This window comes from Scyliorhinus canicula, chromosome 6, assembly GCF_902713615.1.
Source record: "Scyliorhinus canicula chromosome 6, sScyCan1.1, whole genome shotgun sequence".
Taxonomy (NCBI): Eukaryota; Metazoa; Chordata; class Chondrichthyes; order Carcharhiniformes; family Scyliorhinidae; genus Scyliorhinus; species Scyliorhinus canicula.
The window spans coordinates 55,418,239-55,441,601 of NC_052151.1; the positions used below are offsets into that span (position 1 = coordinate 55,418,239).

Below are 23,363 nucleotides of genomic sequence, written 5' to 3' on the forward strand. Positions count from 1 at the left end.
GTCATGGGGAGAACGTGCAAACTTCACACAGTCACTCAAAGCTGAAATTGAACTTGGGTCCCTGGCGCTGTGAGACGGCAGTGCTAACCAGTGTGCCGCCCACAATCTTGTTCACCTTGATCAGATCGGCCTTCAGTCTTCTCTGCTCCAGCAAAAACAACCCAAGCCTATCCAACCTCTGTTCATAACTTTAATGTTCCAGGCAACATTCTGGTGAATCGCCTCTGCACCTACTCCAGTGCAATCACATCCTTCCTATAATGTGGTGACCAGAATTGCACACGGTCCTCCAACTGTGGCCTCACCAAAGTTCGAAACAATTCCATCATGACCTCCTTGCTTTTGTAATTTATGCCTCGATTGATAAAGGCAAGTGTCCGATATGACTTTTTCATCACCCTATTAACCAGCCCTTCTGCTTTCAGAGATCTATGGGGAAACACGCCAAGGTCCCTTTGTTCCTTGGAACTTTCCAGTGTCAGGTCATTCATTGAATACTTCCTTGTCATATTACTCCATCCAAAATGTATCACATCAGACTTTTCAGGGTTAAATTCCATCTGCCACTTTTCTGCCCATTTGACCATCCTGTCTGTATCTTCCTGTAACCCAAGACACTTAACCTCACTGTTAACCACCCGGCCAATCTTTATGTCATCCGCAAAGGTACTGATCCTATCCACTACATAGTCACCTGTCGTTTATATAAATGACAAACAATAGGGGACCCAGCACAAATCAATGTGGTACGCCACTGGATCTCTCCGTTTCAAATGCAGCTTCTCAGACTCTTGTACCAGCTACATACAAAGCCAAAGATAATCACTACTTTCTCCAACTCTGGCATGCATTGGTAAACTGAAATGCAAATCAAGCACGTTACCTAGAAGCAAAAGCAGCTCACACAGCACCTCAGGTACCTTATTTAGCTAAGAATCCGCAGTGTGATAAGCAGCCATTTTACTAATCCAATTTCTGCTCCAGATTGAGGGAATAAACATTATTGTCTCAAACTAATGTGGTATATCAGTAACATAATAATTTTGGATTCTAGATAAATCAAAATGATTTTCCTCATAGTTTGTTTGATATTCGTTTTCAATTCAATATGAACTGAATTAAATGTAATAATGAGCTTTTTCATGTCCAAACCAACATGCAGGCAGGACTTCAGTTTAACATTGCATCTGAAGGAGGACACCTCCAATTGTGCAGCACTCCTTCAGTGCTTCAATAAAGTATCAGTTTAGATTATATATTGGGGAGGTCAGCAGCGGCGTAGTGGTACTATCACTGGGCTAGCAATCCAGACATCTAGGGTAATGCTCAAGGAACCTGGGTTTGAATCCCAGCATGATAGATGGTGAAATCTGAATTTAATAAAAATCTGAAATGAAAAGTCCAGCACAGTGGTTAGCACTGTTGCTTCACAGTGCCAGGGACCCGGGTTCGATTCCCGGTTTGGGTCACTGTCTGTGTGGAGTCTGCACATTCTCCCTGTGTCTATGTGGGTTTCCTCCCGGTGCTCCGGTTTCCTCCCACAAGTCCCGAAAGACGTTAGGTGAATTGGACATTCTGAATCCTCGGTATAGAACAGACACCGGAGCATGGCGACCAGGGGAATTTCACAGTAACTTCATTGCAGTGTTAATGTAAGCCTACTTGTGACACAAATAGAAAATTGATTATATTGTCATATAAACCTACTATAGTTCACTGTGTCCTTTAGGGAAGTAAATCTGCCATCCGACCTGGACTCGCCTACAGACTCCAGACCCACAATGTGATTGGCTCTTAAATGGCCCAGCAAAGTGGTGCCCATATACCATAAGTAAAACAAATTCTAGAAAGGGGATAGCTCGGAGTTAAGCTGACATATAATGAAATGCGTTGTTACCCTCAGTTAGTAAAGCAAGAACACATAATCAGAGATGTCGAGGTAGTCCATTAACTGCTAAACACAGTGAGGACTATTCATCATTATTTAGTACGTAAGACCGACCATTTGGCCCATCAAGTCTGCTTCACTATTCAATTACGGCGGATAAGTTTCTCATCGCTATTCTCCTGCCTTTTCCCCATCACCCCTGATCCCCGTATTAAGCAAGAACCTATCTATATCTGTCTGAAAGACACTCAGTGATTTGGCCTCCACAGCTTTCTGCGGCAAAGAGTTCCACAGGTTCACCACCTTCTGGCTGAATTCCCCCAAAATTCCCATAATTTCTTCGATCCCCTCCATTGGGTCTGAGACATACACCATATGCCTTCTTAACAACTCTATCAACCTTGATGGCAACTTTGAGGAATCTATGTACGTGGACCCCAAGATCTCTCTGTCCGTCCACAATTTCTGAGCATCTGGAAAGGCATTGCTTGATTAGGGATAGTCAGCACGGATTTGTGAGGGGTAGGTCTTGCCTTACAAGTCTTATTGAATTCTTTGAGGAGGTGACCAAGCATGTGGATGAAGGTAAAGCAGTGGATGTAGTGTACATGGATTTTAGTAAGGCATTTGATAAGGTTCCCCATGGTAGGCTTATGCAGAAAGTAAGGAGGCATGGGATAGTGGGAAATTTGGCCAGTTGGATAACAAACTGGCTAACCGATAGAAGACAGAGAGTTGTGGTGGATGGCAAATATTCAGCCTGGAGCCCAGTTATCAGTGGCGTACCGCAGGGATCAGTTCTGGGTCCTCTGCTGTTTGTGATTTTCATTAACGACTTGGATGAGGGAGTTGAAGGGTGGGTCAGTAAATTTGCAGATGATACGAAGATTGGTGGAGTTGTGGATAGTGAGGAGGGCTGTTGTCGGCTTCAAAGAGACATAGATAGAATGCAGAGCTGGGCTGAGAAGTGGCAGATGGAGTTTAACCCTGACAAGTGTGAGGTTGTCCATTTTGGAAGGACAAATCTGAATGCGGAATACAGGGTTAATGGTAGGGTTCTTGGCAATGTGGAGGAGCAGAGAGATCTTGGGGTCTATGTTCATTGTTCTTTGAAAGTTGCCACTCAAGTGGATAGAGCTGTGAAGAAGGCCTATGGTGTGCTAGCGTTCATTAGCAGAGGGATTGAATTTAAGAGCCGTGAGGTGATGATGCAGCTGTACAAAACCTTGGTCAGGCCACATTTGGAGTACTGTGTGCAGTTCTGGTCACCTCATTTTAGGAAGGATGTGGAAGCTTTGGAAAAGGTGCAAAGGAGATTTACCAGGATGTTGCCTGGAATGGAGAGTAGGTCATACGAGGAAAGATTGAGGGTGCTAGGCCTTTTCTCATTAGAACGGAGAAGGATGAGGGGCGACTTGATAGAGGTTTATAAGATGATCAGGGGAATAGATAGAGTAGACAGTCAGAGACTTTTCCCCGGGTGGAACACACCATTACAAGGGGACATAAATTTAAGATAAATGGTGGAAGATATAGAGGGGATGTCAGAGGTAGGTTCTTTACCCAGAGAGTAGTGGGGCATGGAATGCACTGCCTGTGGTAGTAGTTGAGTCGGAAAATTTATGGACCTTCAAGCGGCTATTGGATAGGTACTTGGATTAGGGTAGAATAAGGGAGTGTAGGTTAACTTCTTAAGGGCAGCACGGTAGCATTGTGGATAGCACAATTGCTTCACAGCTCCAGGGTCCCAAGTTCGATTTCGACTTGGGTCACTGTCTGTGTGGAGTCTGCACATCCTCCCCGTGACTGCGTGGGTTTCCTCCGGGTACTCCGGTTTCCTCCCACAGTCCAAAGATGTGCAGGTTGGGTGGATTGGCCATGACAAATTGTCCAAAATTCTATGATTAACCTAGGACAAAAGTTCGGCACAACATCGTGGGCCGAAGGGCCTGTTCTGTGCTGTATTTCTCTATCTATTTCTCTATCTCTATCTATCTAATTCCAAGAATCCTGCCTTTTACCCTGTATTCAGCATTCAAATTCAACCTTCCAAAATGAATCACTTCACATTTATCTAGGTTGAACTCCATCTGCCACTTCTCAGCCCAGCTCTGCATCCTGTCAATGTCCTGTTGTAACCTGCAACAGCCCTCGACACTATCTACAACTCTACCAACTTTTGTGTCATCGGCAAACTTACCAACCCACCCTTCCACTTCCTCATCCAAGTCATTTATAAAAACCACAAAGAGCAGAGGTCCCAGAACAGATCCCTGCGGGACACCACTGGTCACCGACATCCAGGCGGTATACTTTCCATCCACTACCACTCGCTCTCTTCTTTCGGCCAGCCAATTCTGTATCCAGACAGCCAAATTTCCCTGTATCCCATGCCCCCTAACTTTCTGAATGAGCCTACCATGGGGAACCTTATCAAATGCGTTACTGAAATCCCTATACACCACATCCACTGCTCGACCTTCATCAATGTGTCTCGTAGCATCCTCAAAGAATTCAACGAGGCTTGTGAGGCATGACCTGCCCCTCACAAAGCCATGGTGACTATCTTTAATCAAACTATGTTTTTCTAAATAATCATAAATTCTATCTCTCAATCCTTTACAGTATTTTGCTCACCACAGACATAAGACTGACTGGTCTGTAATTCCCAGGGATTTCCCTATTCCCTTTCTTGAACAGGGGAAAAACATTCGCCTCCCTCCAATCATCCGGTACTATTCCAGTGGAGAGTGAGGATGCAAAGATCATTTCCAACGGCATTGCAATCTCCTCCCTTGCTTCCTGTAGCCTGGCCCAAGGGACTTATCTATCCTGATGCTTTTAAAAATTTCCAGCACATCCTGCTTCTTAATATCAACCTGTTCGAGCCTATTAACCTGATTCATGCTGTTCTCATGAGCAACAAGGTCCCTCTCTCTAGTGAATACTGAAGCAAAATATTCATTTAGAGCCTCCCCTACGTCCTCAGATTCTAGGTGCAAGTTCTCTCCACTATCCCTGATCGGCCCTACTCTCACTCTGATCATCCTCTTATTTCTCACATAATTGCAGAACGCCTTACGGTTTTCCCTAATCCTCCCTGCCAGGGCTTTTTCATGCCCCTTCTATCTCTCCAAAGTCCATTTTTGAGTTCCTTCCTGGCTACCTTGTAACCCTCTAGAGCCGTGCCAGATCCTTGCTTCCTCAACCTTACATAAGCTTCCTTCTTCCTCTTGACTGGAAGCTCTACTTCTTTTGTCATCCAAGGCTTCTTCACCTTACCATTCCTTCCTTGTCTCAGTGGGACAAAATTATCCAGCACTTGCAGCAAGTGCTCCTTAAACAACCCCCACATTACTGTTGTGCATTTCACTGAGAATATCTCCCAATGTATGCTCCCAGCTCCTGTCTTATAGCAGTATAACTTCCCCTCTCCCAATTAAATACCTTCCCATACTGTCTGCTTCTATCCCTCTATGGTAAAGGTCAAGGCGTTGTGGTCACTGCCACCGAAATGTTAACTCCTGTTTCTCTCCACAGACGCTGCCAGACCTGCTGAGTTTTTACAGCACTTTCTATTTTTGTTTCAGACTTCCAGCAGCTGCAATATTTTGCTTTTATTTTGGGGTTTCTTGTATAATGTGATTCCGGATAGAACATTTTTATGGGGCTTTACTTTGAAGAATTTTCATAATTCTGTGGTTTCGATATCTTGGGAGTTAATCAAAAGCCGGGTCATGCAATGTCAGAAGTGGACATCCATTCTCAAAATTTTTGTTACATTTAATATTTTGAATAGGTAAATGAACAGTGGATAACATTGTGTTCCATTAGTTTTCTGGTTTATGATTCGGGTTTATGATTTGCTTTATAGATTGGATATTCTCAGTCTGCATAGCAAAGATGAGAATAATAACCGGGGTACCACTCACTTTTACTCCTGCCCTTGCTAATGTTTATCTAGATACTGAACAAGTGAGGATGTATTTTTAGGATGTTAGATCTTCCTTCTGGGAATCACTGATGATGCTAAGTGGCAGTATAATATCCAGTGAGAAAACAAAAAAGCACCAGTTGGTTTAGAAAAGGTTGATATGATGGATGCGTTTTGTATTTCTTTTAGCGTGATAGCTGGAAACAGCAGATGAATTCTGCATCCTTAATGGAAAAATATCCTTATTCACTACATTTGGTGATATGGCAATGATCTTAAGTTCTGTAGATATAAATAGATCTTAGCTTCTGAACTAAACTGTGATTACAGCAACAACAACTTGTATTAATAGATATAATACAAAGTCGCAAGGTACTTCAAGGAGCATTATAAAACGATGCAGGCTTTGTAGTGGCAACTTGAGTGGTGTTTTCAGTTTACAATGCTGCAATCAAGCCAAAAGGATGTTCGGCCAACTGCACAAATGAGTAATGTGGCAGATGAAATTTTGCGCCGATGCAATATGATGTAGGTCATATGTCTCAACAACTGGTGGATCATATCAAACAACATGTCCCTTCAGCTGTTCATAACAGGCAGATTATTGACTGCAGTCAACCAACCTGTGCTTGCAAATTCTGGAGCATAATGTCCAACGTTAGATGCAATTTCATGTTTGGACAGTATTTGCTGAACAAAGCTGAGGGTGTTAAGAATTACACTAACAGTCGATTTAGGATTATCAAATCAGATGTGCTCTGTAGCTCAGTGAGGCTTGCTAGAAGGTACATATATTCACATGCAGGTACCTAGCCTCTGCAGGCAAAAGAAATATGACAAGACATTGCACCTTTTTTGGATAAATGAAAACATGGGGAGATAATAACTCCCTGATGTATTTGCCAATGCCTCAACTAGTCAGCGTCGACTTGCCAACTTAACAGTGCCCCTTTTCTCATGCAGTACAAATTGTTACTTCCTTTGAAATTTGAAGTTCTTGCATCTGCCCTGATGAGTGCAGGATGAAAAGCTTCGCTAGCATGTCCCATTTTGAAAATAATACTGAAGTGCAACATATTGAGAGCTTTGAAAATCAGTTTAGCAAAAGATATGGAATGCTAGATATTTTCCATTACACATTTTTGAACAAATCACCATTTTTGAAAGCAAACTTGTCCCAGTAACAAACTTTATATCAGTTGACAATGGATTGGAATGATGGGAAAAAATTGCACCTTGAAAGACTGACACAAAATTGTGTTGCACTTGGATCCATGGGTGGGAAATCAAAAGCCGAAGGCATGGAAAATTATGGTGGAAGCTGACACCAGTGATTATTCCTTTCTGGTTTTTGGTAAGGTTATGGAGTTTCAGTTAATTAAAGGTTGTGTGCGGGCTTGTTTAAAAAACGTTTTGACATTTTAGTGTAAAGCGTTCTCTGTGACCAGTAGGTGGCAATAAATATCCATTGTTTTTGTGCTCTGTGTACACCACAGGAAATTGCAGGCAGTGGACCCTTGGATGAGGTTTGAACCTCTCCTAGATAAGGGGAATGCGATTTTACCATAGGTGAAACAGCAATAACCTGTTGAATATCGGACAGATATTCGCTGTCAACAGGGGTGGTACCAGGGGATTGGAGAGTGGTGAATGTCGTGCCCCTATTCAAAAAAGGGAATAGGGATAACCCTGGGAATTACAGGCCAGTTAGTCTTACTTCGGTGGTAGGCAAAGTAATGGAAAGGGTACTGAGGGATAGGATTTCTGAGCATCTGGAAAGACACTGCTTGATTAGGGATAGTCAGCACGGATTTGTGAGTGGTAAGTCTTGCCTTACAAGTCGTATTGACTTCTTTGAGGAGGTGACCAAGCATGTGGATGAAGGTAAAGCAGTGGATGTAGTGTACATGGATTTTAGTAAGGCATTTGATAAGGTTCCCCATGGTAGGCATATGCAGAAAGTAAGGAGGCATGGGATAGTGGGAAATTTGGCCAGTTGGATAACGAACTGGCTAACCTATAGACGTCAGAGAGTGGTGGTGGATGGCAAATATTCAGCCTGGAGCCCAGTTACCAGTGGCATACCGCAGGGATCAGTTCTGGGTCCTCTGCTGTTTGTGATTTTCATGAACGACTTGGATGAGGGAGTTGAAGGATGGGTCAGTAAATTTGCAGATGATACGAAGATTGGTGGAGTTGTGGATAGTGAGGAGGGCTGTTGTCGGCTTCAAAGAGACATAGATAGGATGCAGAGCTGGGCTGAGAAGTGGCAGATGGAGTTTAACCCTGACAAGCGTGAGATTGTCCATTTTGGAAGGACAAATATTAATGCAGAATACAGGGTTAACGGTAGGGTTCTTGGCAATGTAGAGGAGCAGAGAGATCTTGGGGTCTATGTTCGTAGATCTTTGAAAGTTGCCACTCAAGTGGATAGAGCTGTGAAGAAGGCCTGTGGTGTGCTAGCGTTCATTAGCAGAGGGATTGAATTTAAGAGCCGTGAGGTGATGATGCAGCTGTACAAAACCTTGGTCAGGCCACATTTGGAGTTCTGTGTGCAGTTCTGGTCGCCTCATTTTAGGAAGGATGTGGAAGCTTTGGAAAAGGTGCAAAGAAGATTTACCAGGATGTTGCCTGGACTGGAGAGTAGGTCTTACGAGGAAATGTTGAGGGTGCAAGGCCTTTTCTCATTAGAACGGAGAAGGATGAGGGGTGATTGATAGAGGTTTATAAGATGATCAGGGGAATAGATAGAGTAGACAGTCAGAGACTTTTTCCCCGGATGGAACAAACCATTACAAGGGGGCATAAATTTAAGGTAAATGGTGGAAGATATAGGGGGGATGTCAGAGGTAGGTTCTTTACCCAGAGAGTAGTGGGGGCATGGAATGCATTGCCTGTGGAAGTAGTTGAGTCGGAAACGTTAGCGACCTTCAAGCAGCTATTGGATAGGTACATAGATTAGGATAGAATAATGGAGTGTAGATTAATTTGTTCTTAAGGGCAGCACGGTAGCATTGTGGATAGCACAATTGCTTCACAGCTCCAGGGTCCCAGGTTCGATTTCGGCTTGGGTCACTATCTGTGTGGAGTCTGCCAATCCTCATCGTGTGTGCGTGGGTTTCCTCCGGGTACTCCGGTTTCCTCCCACAGTCCAAAGATGTGCAGATTGGGTGGATTGGCCATGATAAATTGCCCTTAGTGTCCAAAATTCTATGATCTATGATTAACGTAGGACAAAAGTTCGGCATAACATGGTGGGCCGAAGGGCCTGTTCTGTGCTGTATTTCTCTACTCTACTCATATGCTCTGATAACCCAAGCAGTATAAATAACAATAATAAAAATTAGGTGATTTCCCAGGCAGGCTGCAAGGGTTCCAAATAAAAAAAACGACAGACCGGACGGTCTTAACCTAAGAGAAAGGGGGTCAGATTTGTGAGGCATTGACGGTTATTAAGGCAGAGTCGTTGATTATTTTTGAGGCACCAGTAGACTTTAGTAGGCTTAATGTGGTGCTTATTTTCAAAAATGGGTGCCAAAGCAAACCTTTTATTGAAAGATTCAGTATTACACTTTGCTTTGTAATACTCCTTTGGGATGTTTCAGTACATTAAAGGTGCCATGCAAATATCAGCTGTTATGTAAAAATACTTCGTAAATAATAGCCAGCATGGATTCAGGGAAGGAATTTCTTACCGTACCAATTTCTTTTTATTTTTTAAGCTGGTGACATTCAATTCAATTATTATCACTAGATATCTTGAAAGGAATTAAAAAGCACGTCTCAGTAGAAGTGACAATGAAAACATTGTTATTGTCAATAAAATCCATCTGGTTCACTAGGAAAGTAAATCTGCCATCTTTATCTGGTCTGGCCGATGTGCGACTCCAGACTCCAGCAATGTGGTTGACTCTCAAATGCTTTCTGAAATGGTCAGCCCGTCATAATCATACTCACTGAATCAAACCTGACAGACAATGTCCCAGATATCACCACCGTCGTCTGTGGGTATGCCCTGCCCCACCAACTGCCAGATCCAGGTGGTGGCACTACAGTCAGTTGCCCTAGATATTCTCAACATTGAATTTTACCCCATGAGGTCTCATTGCAATAGGTCAAACATGGTCAAGGAAAGCTCCTGCTGATTGACACCTACCACCCTCCCTCAGTTGATGAAGAAGTGTTTCTCCATGTTGAAACCATGGGAGGAAGGGCACAGAACACACTCTGGGTGGGGGACTTGGGTATCCATCTCCCGGAGTGGCTTGCTACCACCATTATTGGCCGAGCTGACTAGAAGCTAAAAACCTGCTACACTGGGTCTGCGGCAGATGATGAAGATCAACAAGAGGGAAGAACCTACTTGATCTCGTCTTCACCAATCTACCTGCCGCAGTTGCATCTATCCATGACAGTATTGGCAGGAGTGATCACCGGCCAGTCCTTGTGAGTGTCCCACCTTCATATTGAGGATATTCTCCATAATGTTATGTGATGCTATCGTCATGCTAAATGGATAGATTTGAAACTTGCAACTCAAAACTGGGCATCCATGAGATGTGGGCATCAGCAGCAGTAAAATAGTATTCAGTCACAATCTGTAACCTTATGGCCTGGCAGACCCCCACTCTACCATTACCACCAAGCTAGGGGATCAACCCTGTTTTAATAGACTGTGCCAGGAGCAGCACCAGGCAATACCTAAAATGGGGTGTCAACCTGGTGAAGCCACAATACAGGCATGGCAAATAGCAAAAACCTCATGTGATAGATAGAGCTAAATGATCCTGCAACCAACGGATCAGAACTAAGCTCTGCAGGCCTGTTACAATCCACATCCTGGGATCAGAAACTGAACTGGACTAGCCCACATTAATACTGTGGCTACCAGGTCATGTCAAAGGCTAGGAATCCTACGGCGAGTAACTCATCATCTGACCCCCCCCCCCCCCCCCCCCCCCCCCCCCCCCCCCCCCCCCCCCCCCCCCCCCCCCCCCCCCCCCCCCCCCCCCCCCCAAGCCTGTCCATCATCTACAAGAAGTCAGGAGTGTAATGGAATACCCTCCACTTGCCTGGATGAGTGCAGCTCTAACAACACTCAAGAAGCTCAACACCGTCCAGGACAAAGCAACCCGCTTGATTGCTCCCCATTCCACAACATTCAAATCCTCCACCACAGTGAAAGAGTGGCAGCCGTGTGTACCATCTACAAGATGCACTGCAGTAACTCACCCAAGGTTCCTCAGACAGCACCTTCCAAACCCACGCCCACTACCATCAAGAAGGACCAGAACAGCAGATACCTGGGAACCCCACATCCAAGTCACTCACCACCCTGACTTGGAACTATATCGCCTACCTCACTGCCGTGTTGCAACTTCCTGGGACTCCCTCCCTAATAGCGCAGTGGGTGTACCTATACCTCAAGGACTGCAGCAGTTTAAGAAAGCAAATCACCACCACCTTCTGAAGGGCACCTTCTTCATTAGTGACCATTCCTCCATCACAAGGTCACAAGTTGTGATGTTTGTTGATGATTGCACAATGTTCATGACTTCTCAGACACTGAAGCAGTCTTGCTTTCTTGCAGCAAGACCTGGACTAAATGTAGGCTGGACTGATAAGCAGCAAGTGACATTCGTGCCATACAAGTACCAGGCAATGATCATCTCGAACAAGAGAGAATCTAACCATCTCCTCATGACATTCAGTAGTATTGCCATTGCTGAATCCCCCACCAAGATGCACAAGAGCAGTAGGTGCATGGAAACACCATCACCTGCAAGTTCACCTCGAAGGCATACACCATTATGACTTAGAACTATCTTGTCGCTCCTTGACTGTTGCAAGGTCAAAGTCCTGGAACTCCCTCCAAAATAGTACTGTGTGTACACCTATACCATATGGACTGCAGTGCTAACCACCACATTCTCAGGCAATTTGGAATGGACAATAAAACTACTGGTCTTGCCAGTGACGTCCATGCCCCATGAAAGAATGAAAATAGAAGACTGTATAACATATTAAAATTGGGTTTTTGGTTAACAGTAAAGGAGAAAGAGGCAAATCTATGCTGTCTATGAAAATAAAATAGTATTGTTTGAGGAAGAGTCACATGGACTCAAAACATTATCTCTCTTTCTCTCTCTACAGATGATGTCAAACCTGCTGAGTTTTCCAGTATTTCCTGTTTTTATTTCAGATTTCGAGCATATCGGATTTTGCTTTTATTTTAGTGTTCAATTAATAGTGTTTTGTCTTTGGCAGTTGAAACAGTAAAAACTCTTGCAAACCGTGAAATCTCAATGTGCCATCCTTCCAGAAAATAACTGGAAATTTGAATTTCTTTTTAAACCGTTAGTAGTCTCTGAGATCTTATTGACAGTGATTTTTTTTAGTGATGATTTTGAACATTTGGGAAGGAACATGAAGAAAATTTGACTTCATTTGTCATTCATTATATGCTTTCCAGCATATTGCCCTCTCAGTGGAACTAGGAAAGGGCAATAAATGTGCCCTTGCTGGCATTACCCATATTCTGCAAAAGGTTTTTAAAATCACATGCTGTTATTTATTTTTAAATCTTTTGCCTTTTCACACTATTTACAAAGATTTTAAATGCTGCAATATGTTATTTCCTATGTGTAGGTTATTAACAGTAACACTGACATGAACGTAAGTGGATAGCACCTAATAAGCTTCTAGGTAACTGCCACAGATAGTGGTGTGTAATTTAAGTGTGTCATCGTCTCTGTGTTCTTAAGTGCATTTAAGATTGTTGACATTGCCATTGAATTTGATGAGAAGGAGACTAAAGAGACATGAGTAATACATCCCTTGATTACCAAATAAATGCTTTGGGTTATAAAAAGACTAATGCATTCCAAATATTTGAAATCCAAATTCAGATGGTGTTTTGAAAATTTGAAGGGTTTTGATTTTTGCTAAATTTTAGAAAATCTGAAAACTGGCCCCACTCACTTAAATAAACTCGAGCTTCATTGGTTTGGGAGCAGATTAAAATTGTGGAGTACTATTTAATTTTTTTTTTTCTCAATTGCTCTGCCTCCTACCAAGGAAGCCATCATGAAATGTGGTTTTTGGTTTTGAAACTCATTAGAATGGCAGTGTTCACTTAGCTTATATTTGCATTTTGAGTGGCGTTTTGCAAGTCTATTCGTATTGAAAGAAAAATATAACATTTATATGCTTTTGGGAAACTGATTTATACATTGACAAATACTTATGTTGAAATGATTATTTTCCCCATTTGTTGCGCTTTAATGTACAGTGAATCAATCACAAACAACTTCACAACGGAGGAAAATAATCCAAAACATTGTGTTTAGGAAATTCATGTGCTGAGTGACTGTGATCTCCCTAGCATCAGTGATATGATTGTATTCTACCTTGCTATGTCAGTTGAAGTATTTTCTCAGATGTTTTAATTGGAAGAGAGCAAGTGGACTAGTCAGTTGATTACTTGAAAAATTCCACCAGCAACTGAAGGCCAGCGGACAGAGTTTAGATCTTTAAGCACAGCACTTTATTTAGATTGGTTAGAGTGAGCATTGCAATGTACAAGTGTCGAAGACAAAGCAGCCGGCTTGATTGGTATCCCTTCCGCAAACACTCAATCCCTCCACCATCAATGAACAGTGGCAGCTGTACATGCCATCTATAAGATGCACTGCAGATACTCTCCAAGGCTCTATCGACAGCAACATTCTAATCCATGTATTCTAGAAAGACGAAGGCAGGGAACACCATCGTCTGAAGGTTTCCCTCCAAGTCACTCACCATTCTATCTTGAAATATACCACCGTTCCTTCACTGTCGCTGGGTCAAAATCATGGAACTTCCTCCCTAACAGCACTGTGGGTGCACCTGCACCTAAGGGACTGCAGCAGTTCAAGAATACAGCTCACCTTCTCAATGGATGGGCAGTAAACGCTGGCCTAGCCAGCGAAGTCCACATAAATGATCGTAAAAAGGAATCAGTACAATTAAATATTAAGGCAGCATTTACATTGCATATGTAGTGCTGACACGTTACTTTCAAATTCATACTGCTGCTAAATTTGTACAGTACAATATAGATGTTTAAACCCAAGACGACATCAAAGTAGAGTAAGACTCCCTCCTCTGGGGAATTACTCTGATATCCTGCCTGGCCTTGACTCTAGATTCAACCTGTATTTACAAAAGAACTACGATGTCAGCATGGTACAATACAGCTAGTGTAATGCACCCCAAGACGACAGAAAGTACACTTCCTAAAATCATGACATTTATAAATTCTGGGACTAATTGTTTGCAACAAACCGAAGAATAATGTTTTGAATATCAAGTATAGGTACACATTGAAATATAAATAGCAAATCTAATCAGTGCCATATGCAACATGTGGAATTATGTTGCATGTCGAGTTAGCAAAATCACTTTTCAATATCACCTTGCATTACATCAAAGTTGAATTTATTCAAGATTTATAGTCATTTTAAAAATAACGTATTGAGTAACTTAAAGGTTTTAATTTTTTTTTGTTTTATTTTAATCCCGATTAATGTTGAGCCACATTCGATATTTGTTGATCCCCTTTCTGCAAGTTATTATTCTTATTGAGCATTAAATAAAAAGAATGGTCTCCTGGAACAAACAAGAGCCGAACTCTGTACTTTTGTGCTCTAGAAGCTAGAATTGCTGTTGGAAAATGTTTCCTGAATTAGTTCATGTGAAAATTTTTAATGTTATTTTGCGTTCAAAAGGCTTTCAATAATTCTGGTTTGATTAAGTATTTAATTAAATGTTTGACATTTTTAATGCTTCCTTGTTGCAGTCATAAATATTACTTTATCTTAGGTAAAGAACGAGTGTTCAATACTCCTCTCTGTGAGCAAGGCATTGTGGGATTTGGAATTGGTATAGCTGTTACAGGAGCCACAGCTATTGCAGAAATACAGTTTGCAGATTATATCTTTCCAGCCTTTGATCAGGTATGTAATTGCCATCAGAAACAATTACTGAATTCCTGTAGATTTGGTAACTTTCTTCCTCTTTCGACACAACTTTTCAAAATCTATGGATGAGTTAACCATATTACTTTTTAAAGTGTGCTGAATAGACATTATTATAACGATAAAGCTCAGTAAAGACATGTCATATTTATAACTTTAAACATGGGCTATATCCAGTATAGAATTTTCCGAACTGCCATTTATTTTAAAAATGGATGTTAAAAGGCTGCTCAGACGGCTGCTGAGTGCAAGGTGCCCGTTGCAATTTCTGCGTGGACTCGGAATGAACTCAAGTCTCCGGAAAATTTCTAACAGAATATCATGACTGATGTTCCTCCCTTGCATGGGTATACCAAGACAAAACCATTTTTTGATTGAGCATCTCCTATTATTTGTTGACTTACCAAAAAAACAAACTCAATAGGCTTCCCATTGAGCTGGAAACTTAACAGTGTAGATAAATTATTTTATCATTATTGGGCGTGAATGGCCATCAGTTGTTCCCCATTGTATAGCAGTGGCTTCTAACTTTAAATCTAATTTTTAGAAGTAGTGTGCATGTGGTCGCATGACTGAAACTGGCTGCAGATAATTAATCTTATTACTCCAAAAACCAGGGAGAAGCCAATCAGTCTGCAACGAGCACAGCAACAGCAAAGGCAGCAACATCTATACCTTAAATAGAGACTGAACACTGTAAGGCATTCAATCCTCCTCCCTTTCAAGCCCATCAGTACAGAAAATCAACCTCCTAGTAATAAGACTACAAGCAACTAACTTGTTGCTTAGTGAACCTAGTGAAAAGTCTACCTGTTCAAAGGTTTCTTGCAACAACTTTGATTGAAAGTTTTGATTATTGAATTCACCTAGCTACACTCCCAAAGGTGGAACAGGACCACTTCATCATCAGGCCTGCATTGAGACAAGCCAATCACGTGGCTTATAGACCATTCCTTTTGTTTGTAACTTGTAAACGTGCACTATCCTCTTTAACTGAATGTTCCTTTATGTATGGATGGCGAATGAGTGACGTAGTATTAGATTTTCAGGATGAATGTTTGAATCAGTAACCTTCTTTAATTAAACCCACGAAAAGCATGTTTCTGATTACTCGAATGCCCACATTTACCTTTTCAAAAGCATACTGATTGCAGACAGTAAGGGAAGAGGGCATCAGTTCTGACTCATCTATGTCTGTAACAATAACATTTAAGGAAACTTCTGATGATTCAAGTGACCTTTCAGCTGAATACTGATCTACTTTCCCACGAAGTTGAGAACATGCTGAGAAGGGGCACTGGAAACAAAATTCTGGGATCAAATGGCACTGATTAGCATGGTTATGTTCAGCCATATTTATGAGTAAAAATATATATTATGACAATCTTCTCCCTTTATTCAATCAAGTCTTATCATTATACCTTTTATGCTTTCACCTCAGGTAGTCTAGGCCTCCTTGATGCCACTCTCGGTCAAATGTTTGCCTGATGTTAAGAGCAGTCACCCTTGCTTCGACTCTGGAGTTCAGCTTTTTTGTCCATGTTTGGAGCAAATCTGCAGCAAGGCCAGGAGCTGAGTTGCCCTGGTGGAACTGTAAAAAAAGGAGGGGGAGGGGGGGTCCAGAGCAGGTTATTGCTTAATTGCACTATTGATGTACAGGTTAGGTGGGGTGATGGGGTGGAGGAATGGGCCTAGGTAGGGTGCTCTTTCAGAGGGTCAGTGTAGACTTGATGGACCAAATGGCCTCATTTTTGCACTGTAGGGATTCTCTAGATCTTTGGTGATGACACTTCCATCACTTTGCTGATAATCAGGAATAATGGCTGGGTTGGATTTTTCCTGCTTTTTTGTGAACAGGACATATGTGCAATTTTCAACATTGCTGGACAGATGCCAGTGTTGTTGGAACTCGTCATTTTGTGCAAGGGAATACGGTTAAGGGATTTATTTGTAAAATAGTAGACACTGCTTCAGCTTTATCAGTGATGAAAGTGCGTTGTGAATCTCTGACTTTCATTTCAACTGTGGGTGCTGGAATGATATCTTCAGTCCTCTTACTTTGATCTTCCATGGGCAGTTTTTCTTGCTTTCTGAGTGAATACAACTTTTGATCGTCCTGCTTGATAACATCAACTTCTGTTTCATGTCCTATCATTTTCACATTTGACTATTTCAGGCTCTTGAACTAGCTTTAGATCTACCACAACATGGATCTGGTGTATGGCTGTAACCTGGAGCTTTGCCGTGATCTGGAGTGTTATTATTTCTTCTATTCCTGCATATCATTGAGATATGACTGATTTTCCTACTTACAGAGCACATTGAATGGAATAGTTTGAAAAAAATTAATTCATGAGACCTGCGTATAGCTAGCTTGACCAGCATTTATTGCGCATCCCTAGTTGCCCCTGAGAAGGTGATGGGGAGCTGCCTTCTTGAACTGGGCTGATAGGGAGGGAGTTCTAGGGTTTTGATCCAGCGAAAGTGAAGAAACAGTGATATATTTCCAAGTCAGGATGGTGAGTGACTTGCAGAGAAACCTCCAGGTGGTGGTATTCTCTTGTCCTTGTCCTTCTAGCTTGAGAAACTTGGCATCACCACCAGCAGCAATCAAGCTTCTCCCGGTACAACAGTCGAAAACAATACAGGGAAATCCATTGTCAACTTGTCAGACTACACCCTTCAACCAGACGAAATCGAAGTCCTCAGCAGAGGGCTCAATTTCTGCACCACCACCAAAATGGACCCCATCAGTCTCGCGGCAGATACGGAGGAATTCATCAGGCGAATGAGGCTCCGGGAATTCTTCCACAGACCCCAAGAGGCCTACAGCGAACCCAGGGACACGACCAATGAACCGGAACAGCAGACCGCGAGATCTGCAGTGCAGCAACCGAAAAGGAAAGAGCCTGGACTTGCAGAGGCCTACCGACTGAACTGGCTTGGGACAATTCACACCTCTTTAACCTGGAGTTACCTCTCTCGCTGCATCTTTGATGATTTGATTGCCTGCAGGTGCTCGCATTCCGGGGCATCTCTGACTGTGTCTATATAAACATTTCTGGAACAAGCCTTTCCATTCACCTGAAGAAGGAGCCGTGCTCCGAAAGCTCGTGTTTGAAACAAACCTGTTGGACTTTAACCTGGTGTTGTAAGACTTCTTACTGTGCTCACCCCAGTCCAACGCCGGCATCTCCACATCATGGCTACCATTGACACCGCAAACTGCCGGCTCAAAGTGGAGAGGATCTCCAGGAAGATCGCGCATATAGACACTGACATTCAGTTTCTACAAAGATGCAAAAAAGCAGACAAGATCCCGAAAGGACTACAGATCAAAAACCCACTCAAGTCGACTTACAACACAGACTACGCTGAAAGACTCTGCCACCGCACCTCTGTCACACTCCTCAAACACCTCGTACACCAACTCTACAGCAGTCGACGCAACCTGGAAACCAAGAGAGAGGCCATATTCTCAACTTGCGCTCAGGACACAGCAGACCAGCTGCGGAACACCGCCAAACAGATGAGACAGCAATACTATGCCACCTACATGCACACCAAGAACAGGAAGCTTGAGAAACTTGGCATCACCACCAGCAGCAATCAAGCTTCTCCCGGTACAACAGTCGAAAACAATACAGGGAAATCCATTGTCAACTTGTCAGACTACACCCTTCAACCAGACGAAATCGAAGTCCTCAGCAGAGGGCTCAATTTCTGCACCACCACCAAAATGGACCCCATCAGTCTCGCGGCAGATACGGAGGAATTCATCAGGCGAATGAGGCTCCGGGAATTCTTCCACAGACCCCAAGAGGCCGACAGCGAACCCAGGGACACGACCAATGAACCGGAACAGCAGACCGCGAGATCTGCAGTGCAGCAACCGAAAAGGAAAGAGTCAAATTGGACCCCTCCGGAAGGCCGCTGCCCTAGACTCGACATGTATGCTCAAGCCGTCAGAAGTCGTGTCAATGCCAGATTCATCACTCGCAATCACAAGGCAGCCTCAAACGTCACCCAAGCACAACGCAACGCCATCCGCACTCTCAAGACCAACCGCAACATCGTCATCAAACCAGCAGACAAAGGAGGGGCCACCGTCATACTGAACAGAACAGACTACTGCAAAGAAGTATACCGACAACTCGACAACCAGGAACACTACAGGCAGTTACCCGCAGATCCAACCAAGGAACACATCCGCCAACTCAGCAGACTGATCAAGACCTTAGATCCAGACCTTCAGAACACCCTACGTGCTCTCATCCCACGTAATCCCCGCATTGGAGATCTCTACTGCCTCCCGAAAATACACAAGGCCAACACACCAGGCCGTCCTATCGTTTCAGGCAATGGGACCCTGTGTGAGAACCTCTCTGGCCACATCGAGGGCATCTTGAAACCCATCGTACAAGGTACACCCAGCTTCTGTCGCGACACGACGGACTTCCTACAGAAACTCAGCACCCATGGACCAGTTGAACCAGGAACATTCCTCGTCACAATGGATGTCTCGGCACTCTACACCAGCATCCCCCATGACGACGGCATTGCTGCAACAGCCTCAGTCCTCAACACCGACAACTGCCAATCTCCAGACGCAATTCTGCAACTCATCCGTTTCATTCTAGACCACAACGTCTTCACCTTCGACAACAAATTCTTCATCCAGACGCACGGAACAGCCATGGGGACCAAATTTGCACCTCAATATGCCAACATCTTCATGCACAAGTTTGAACAGGACTTCCTCACCACACAGGACTTTCAACCGATGCTATACACCAGATACATCGATGACATTTTTTTTCCTTTGGACCCACGGCGAGACATCACTGAAACGACTACACGATGACATCAATAAGTTCCATCCCACCATCAAACTCACCATGGACTATTCTCCAAATTCAGTTCCATTCTTGGACACACTCGTCTCCATCAAGGACGGTCACCTCAGCACCTCGCTTTACCGCAAGCCCACAGATAATCTCACGATGCTCCACTTCTCCAGCTTTCACCCGAAACACATTAAAGAAGCCATCCCCTATGGACAAGCCCTCCGTATACACAGGATCTGCTCAGACGAGGAGGAGCGCAACAGACACCTACAGATGCTGAAAGATGCCCTCGTACGAACGGGATATGGCGCTCGACTCATTGATCGACAGTTCCACCGCGCCACAGCAAAAAACCGCACCGACCTCCTCAGAAGACAAACACGGGACACCACTGACAGAGTACCCTTCGTCGTCCAGTACTTTCCTGGGGCGGAGAAACTACGACATCTTCTTCGCAGCCTCCAACACATCATCAGCGAGGATGGACATCTTGCCAAGGTCATCCCCACACCCCCACTACTGGCCTTCAAACAACCGCGCAACCTCAAACAAACCATTGTTTGCAGCAAATTACCCAGCCTTCAGAACAGCAACCACAACACCACAAAACCCTGCCAGGGTAATCTCTGCAAGACATGCCAGATCATCGACATGGACACCACCATTACACGTGGAAACACCACCCACCAGGTACGCGGCGCATACTCGTGCGACTCGACCAATGTAGTCTACCTCATACGCTGCAGGAAAGGATGTCCCGAAGCGTGGTACATTGGCGAGACCATGCAGACACTGCGACAACGAATAAACGGGCATCGTGCGACTATCAACAGGCAGGACTGTTCCCTTCCAGTTGGGGAACACTTCAGCAGTCAAGGACATTCAGCCTCTGATCTCCGGGTCAGCATTCTACAAGGAGGCCTTCAGGAGACGCGACAACGCAAAATTGCTGAGCAAAAACTTATAGCTAAGTTCCGCACGCATGAATGCGGACTCAACCGGGATCTGGGATTCATGTCGCATTACATTCGGCCCCCACCAACAAGCCTGGACTTGCAGAGGCCTACCGACTGAACTGGCTTGGGACAATTCACACCTCTTTAACCTGGAGTTACCTCTCTCGCTGCATCTTTGATGATTTGATTGCCTGCAGGTGCTCGCATTCCGGGGCATCTCTGACTGTGTCTATATAAACATTTCTGGAACAAGCCTTTCCATTCACCTGAAGAAGGAGCCGTGCTCCGAAAGCTCGTGTTTGAAACAAACCTGTTGGACTTTAACCTGGTGTTGTAAGACTTCTTACTGTGCTCACCCCAGTCCAACGCCGGCATCTCCACATCATGGTCCTTCTAGATGGTAGTGGTCATGGGTTTTGGGAGGTCCTGCTGAAGGAACCTTGGTGAGTTCCTGCAGTGTATCTTATAGATTCTACACAGAGCTGCCACTGTTGGTTGGTGGTGGAGGAAGTGAATGTTTGTGGAAAGGGGAGCAATCAAGTGGGCTGCTTTGTCTTGGATGGTGTTGAGATTTTTTGAGCATTGTTGGGGATGCACTATCTAGGCAAGTGGACAGTATTCCATTACACACATGACTTGTGCCTTGTAGATGGTGGATAGGAGGTGAGTTACTCGCAGGATTTCTAGCCTTTGACTGGCTCTGTAGCCACAGTATTTATACCATGAGTCAAGCTCAGTTTCTAGCCAATGGTGACCCCCAGGATGTTTATAGTGGTAATGCCACTTAAAAAAATTATTCGTTCTTGGGATGTGGTTGGGCCAGCATTTATTGCCCATCCTTAATGCCCTTCGGGGGCAGTTAAGAGTCAACCTTGCTGTGGATCTGGAGTCTCATGTAGGCCAGACCAGGCAAAGACGGCAGATTTCCTTCCCTAAAGAACATTAGTGAACCTGATGGATTTTTATGACAATTGACAATGGTTTCATCGTCATCATTAGACTTTTAATTCCCCATTTCTTTTATTGAATTCAAATTTCACCATCAGCAGTGGCGTGATTCGAACCAGAGCACTACCCTGGGTTTCTGGTTTACTAGCCCAGTGACAATACCACTGTGCCACTGACTCCACCCCCCAAATGTCAAGAAGCAATGGTTAAATGCTCTTGTTGGAGATCATCATTGCTTGGCACTTGTTTTGAGCGAATGTTACTTCCCACTTGTCAGTCCAAGCCTGGATATTCTCCAGATCTTGCTGTGTTTGGAATGGACTCTGTCTGTATCTGAGGCAAATGGTGGTGAACATTGTGCAGTCATCTGCGAACATCCACACTTCTGACCTTATGATGGAAGGGAGGTCATTGGTGAAATAGTTGAAGATGGTTAGGTCTGGGACACTACCCTGAAGAGCTCCTGCAGATATCTTGGAGCTGAGATGATTGAACCCCAATCATCACAACCATCTTCTTTTGTGCCATCACAACCGTCTCTCCTGTGAGGGAGAAGCTGGCCAGAGTTGATTGGAAAAAGAGCCTAGCAGGGAAGACAATAGAACAGCAATGGCAGGAGTTTTTGGGGGTATTCGGGAGGCACAACAGAAATTCATCCCAAGGAGGAGGACGAGGCATCCATGGCTGACAAGGGAAGTCCAGGACAGCATAAAAGCAAAAGAAAAAGCAGACAAAATGCCGAAGATTAGTGGGAAGCCAGAGGATCGGAAAGCTTTTAAAAGCGAGCAGAGGACAACAAAAAAAAGCAAGGGGGGAGAAGATGAAATATGAGTGCAAGCTAGCTAGTAATATTAAAGAAGATAGGAAGAGTTTTTTTCAACATATAAAAGGTAAGAGAGAGGCAAAAATAGACATTGGACCACTGGAAAATGTGGCTGGAGAAGTAATAATAGGAAACAAAGAAATGGCAGAGGAACTGAATAGTTACTTTACATCAGTCTTCATTGTGGAAGACACCAGAGCTCCAGGAGAATCGGGGGGGGGGGGGGGGGGGGGGGGGGCAGGGGCAGAGGTGAGTGCAGTGGCCATCACTAAGGAGAAGGTTCTTGGGAAACTGAAAGGCTGAAGGTGGATAAGTCACCTGGACCGGATGGACTACACCCCAGGGTCCTAAAAGAGATAGCTGAGGAGATTGTGGTTGGTGATCTTTCAGGAATCACTGGAGGCAGGAAGGGTCCCAGAGGACTGGAAAGTGGCTAGTGTAACACTGCTTGTTAAGAAGGGAGGGAAATTATAGGCCTGTTAGCCTGATTTCAGTCATTGGTAAGATTTTAGAGTCCATTATTAAAGAGATCGTGGAGTACTTGGAAGTGCATGATAAAATAGGACTGAGTCAGCACGGCTTTGTCAAAGGGAGGCCATGTCTGACAAATCTGTTAGAGTTCTTTGAGGAAGTAACAAGGAAGGTAGACAAAGTGGACGTGATTTATTTAGATTTCCAGAAGGCCTTTGACAAGGTGCTGCATAGGAGACTGTTAGAGGAGAATTTACAGTGCAGAAGGAGACCATTCGGCCCATCGAGTGCGCTGGCCCTTGGAAAGAGCACCACACTTTTTTTTAAATAAATGTTTTTTATTGGGTTTTTGAACAAGGTATATTTACCGTTATGTACACAGGATAAGAAATATATATATATACACATATATAGAAGAGAAGGGCACACATAATGAATAATGCTCATGAATTGTAGAACCCCTCCATCCTTCCCCTCAG

At 43.9% G+C, this 23,363-nt stretch overlaps 1 protein-coding gene across 2 annotated transcripts in view; it reads left to right on the plus strand.

The window, feature by feature from the left end:
- bckdhb (branched chain keto acid dehydrogenase E1 subunit beta) overlaps window positions 1-23,363 on the plus strand; it is a 380,244-nt gene that overhangs the window by 55,325 nt on the left and 301,556 nt on the right. For both annotated transcript variants that reach the window (XM_038799321.1, XM_038799322.1), the window contains exon 4: window positions 14,685-14,818. In XM_038799321.1, the coding sequence (XP_038655249.1) occupies window positions 14,685-14,818 (134 nt within the window). The remainder of the gene's footprint in view (window positions 1-14,684; window positions 14,819-23,363) is intronic.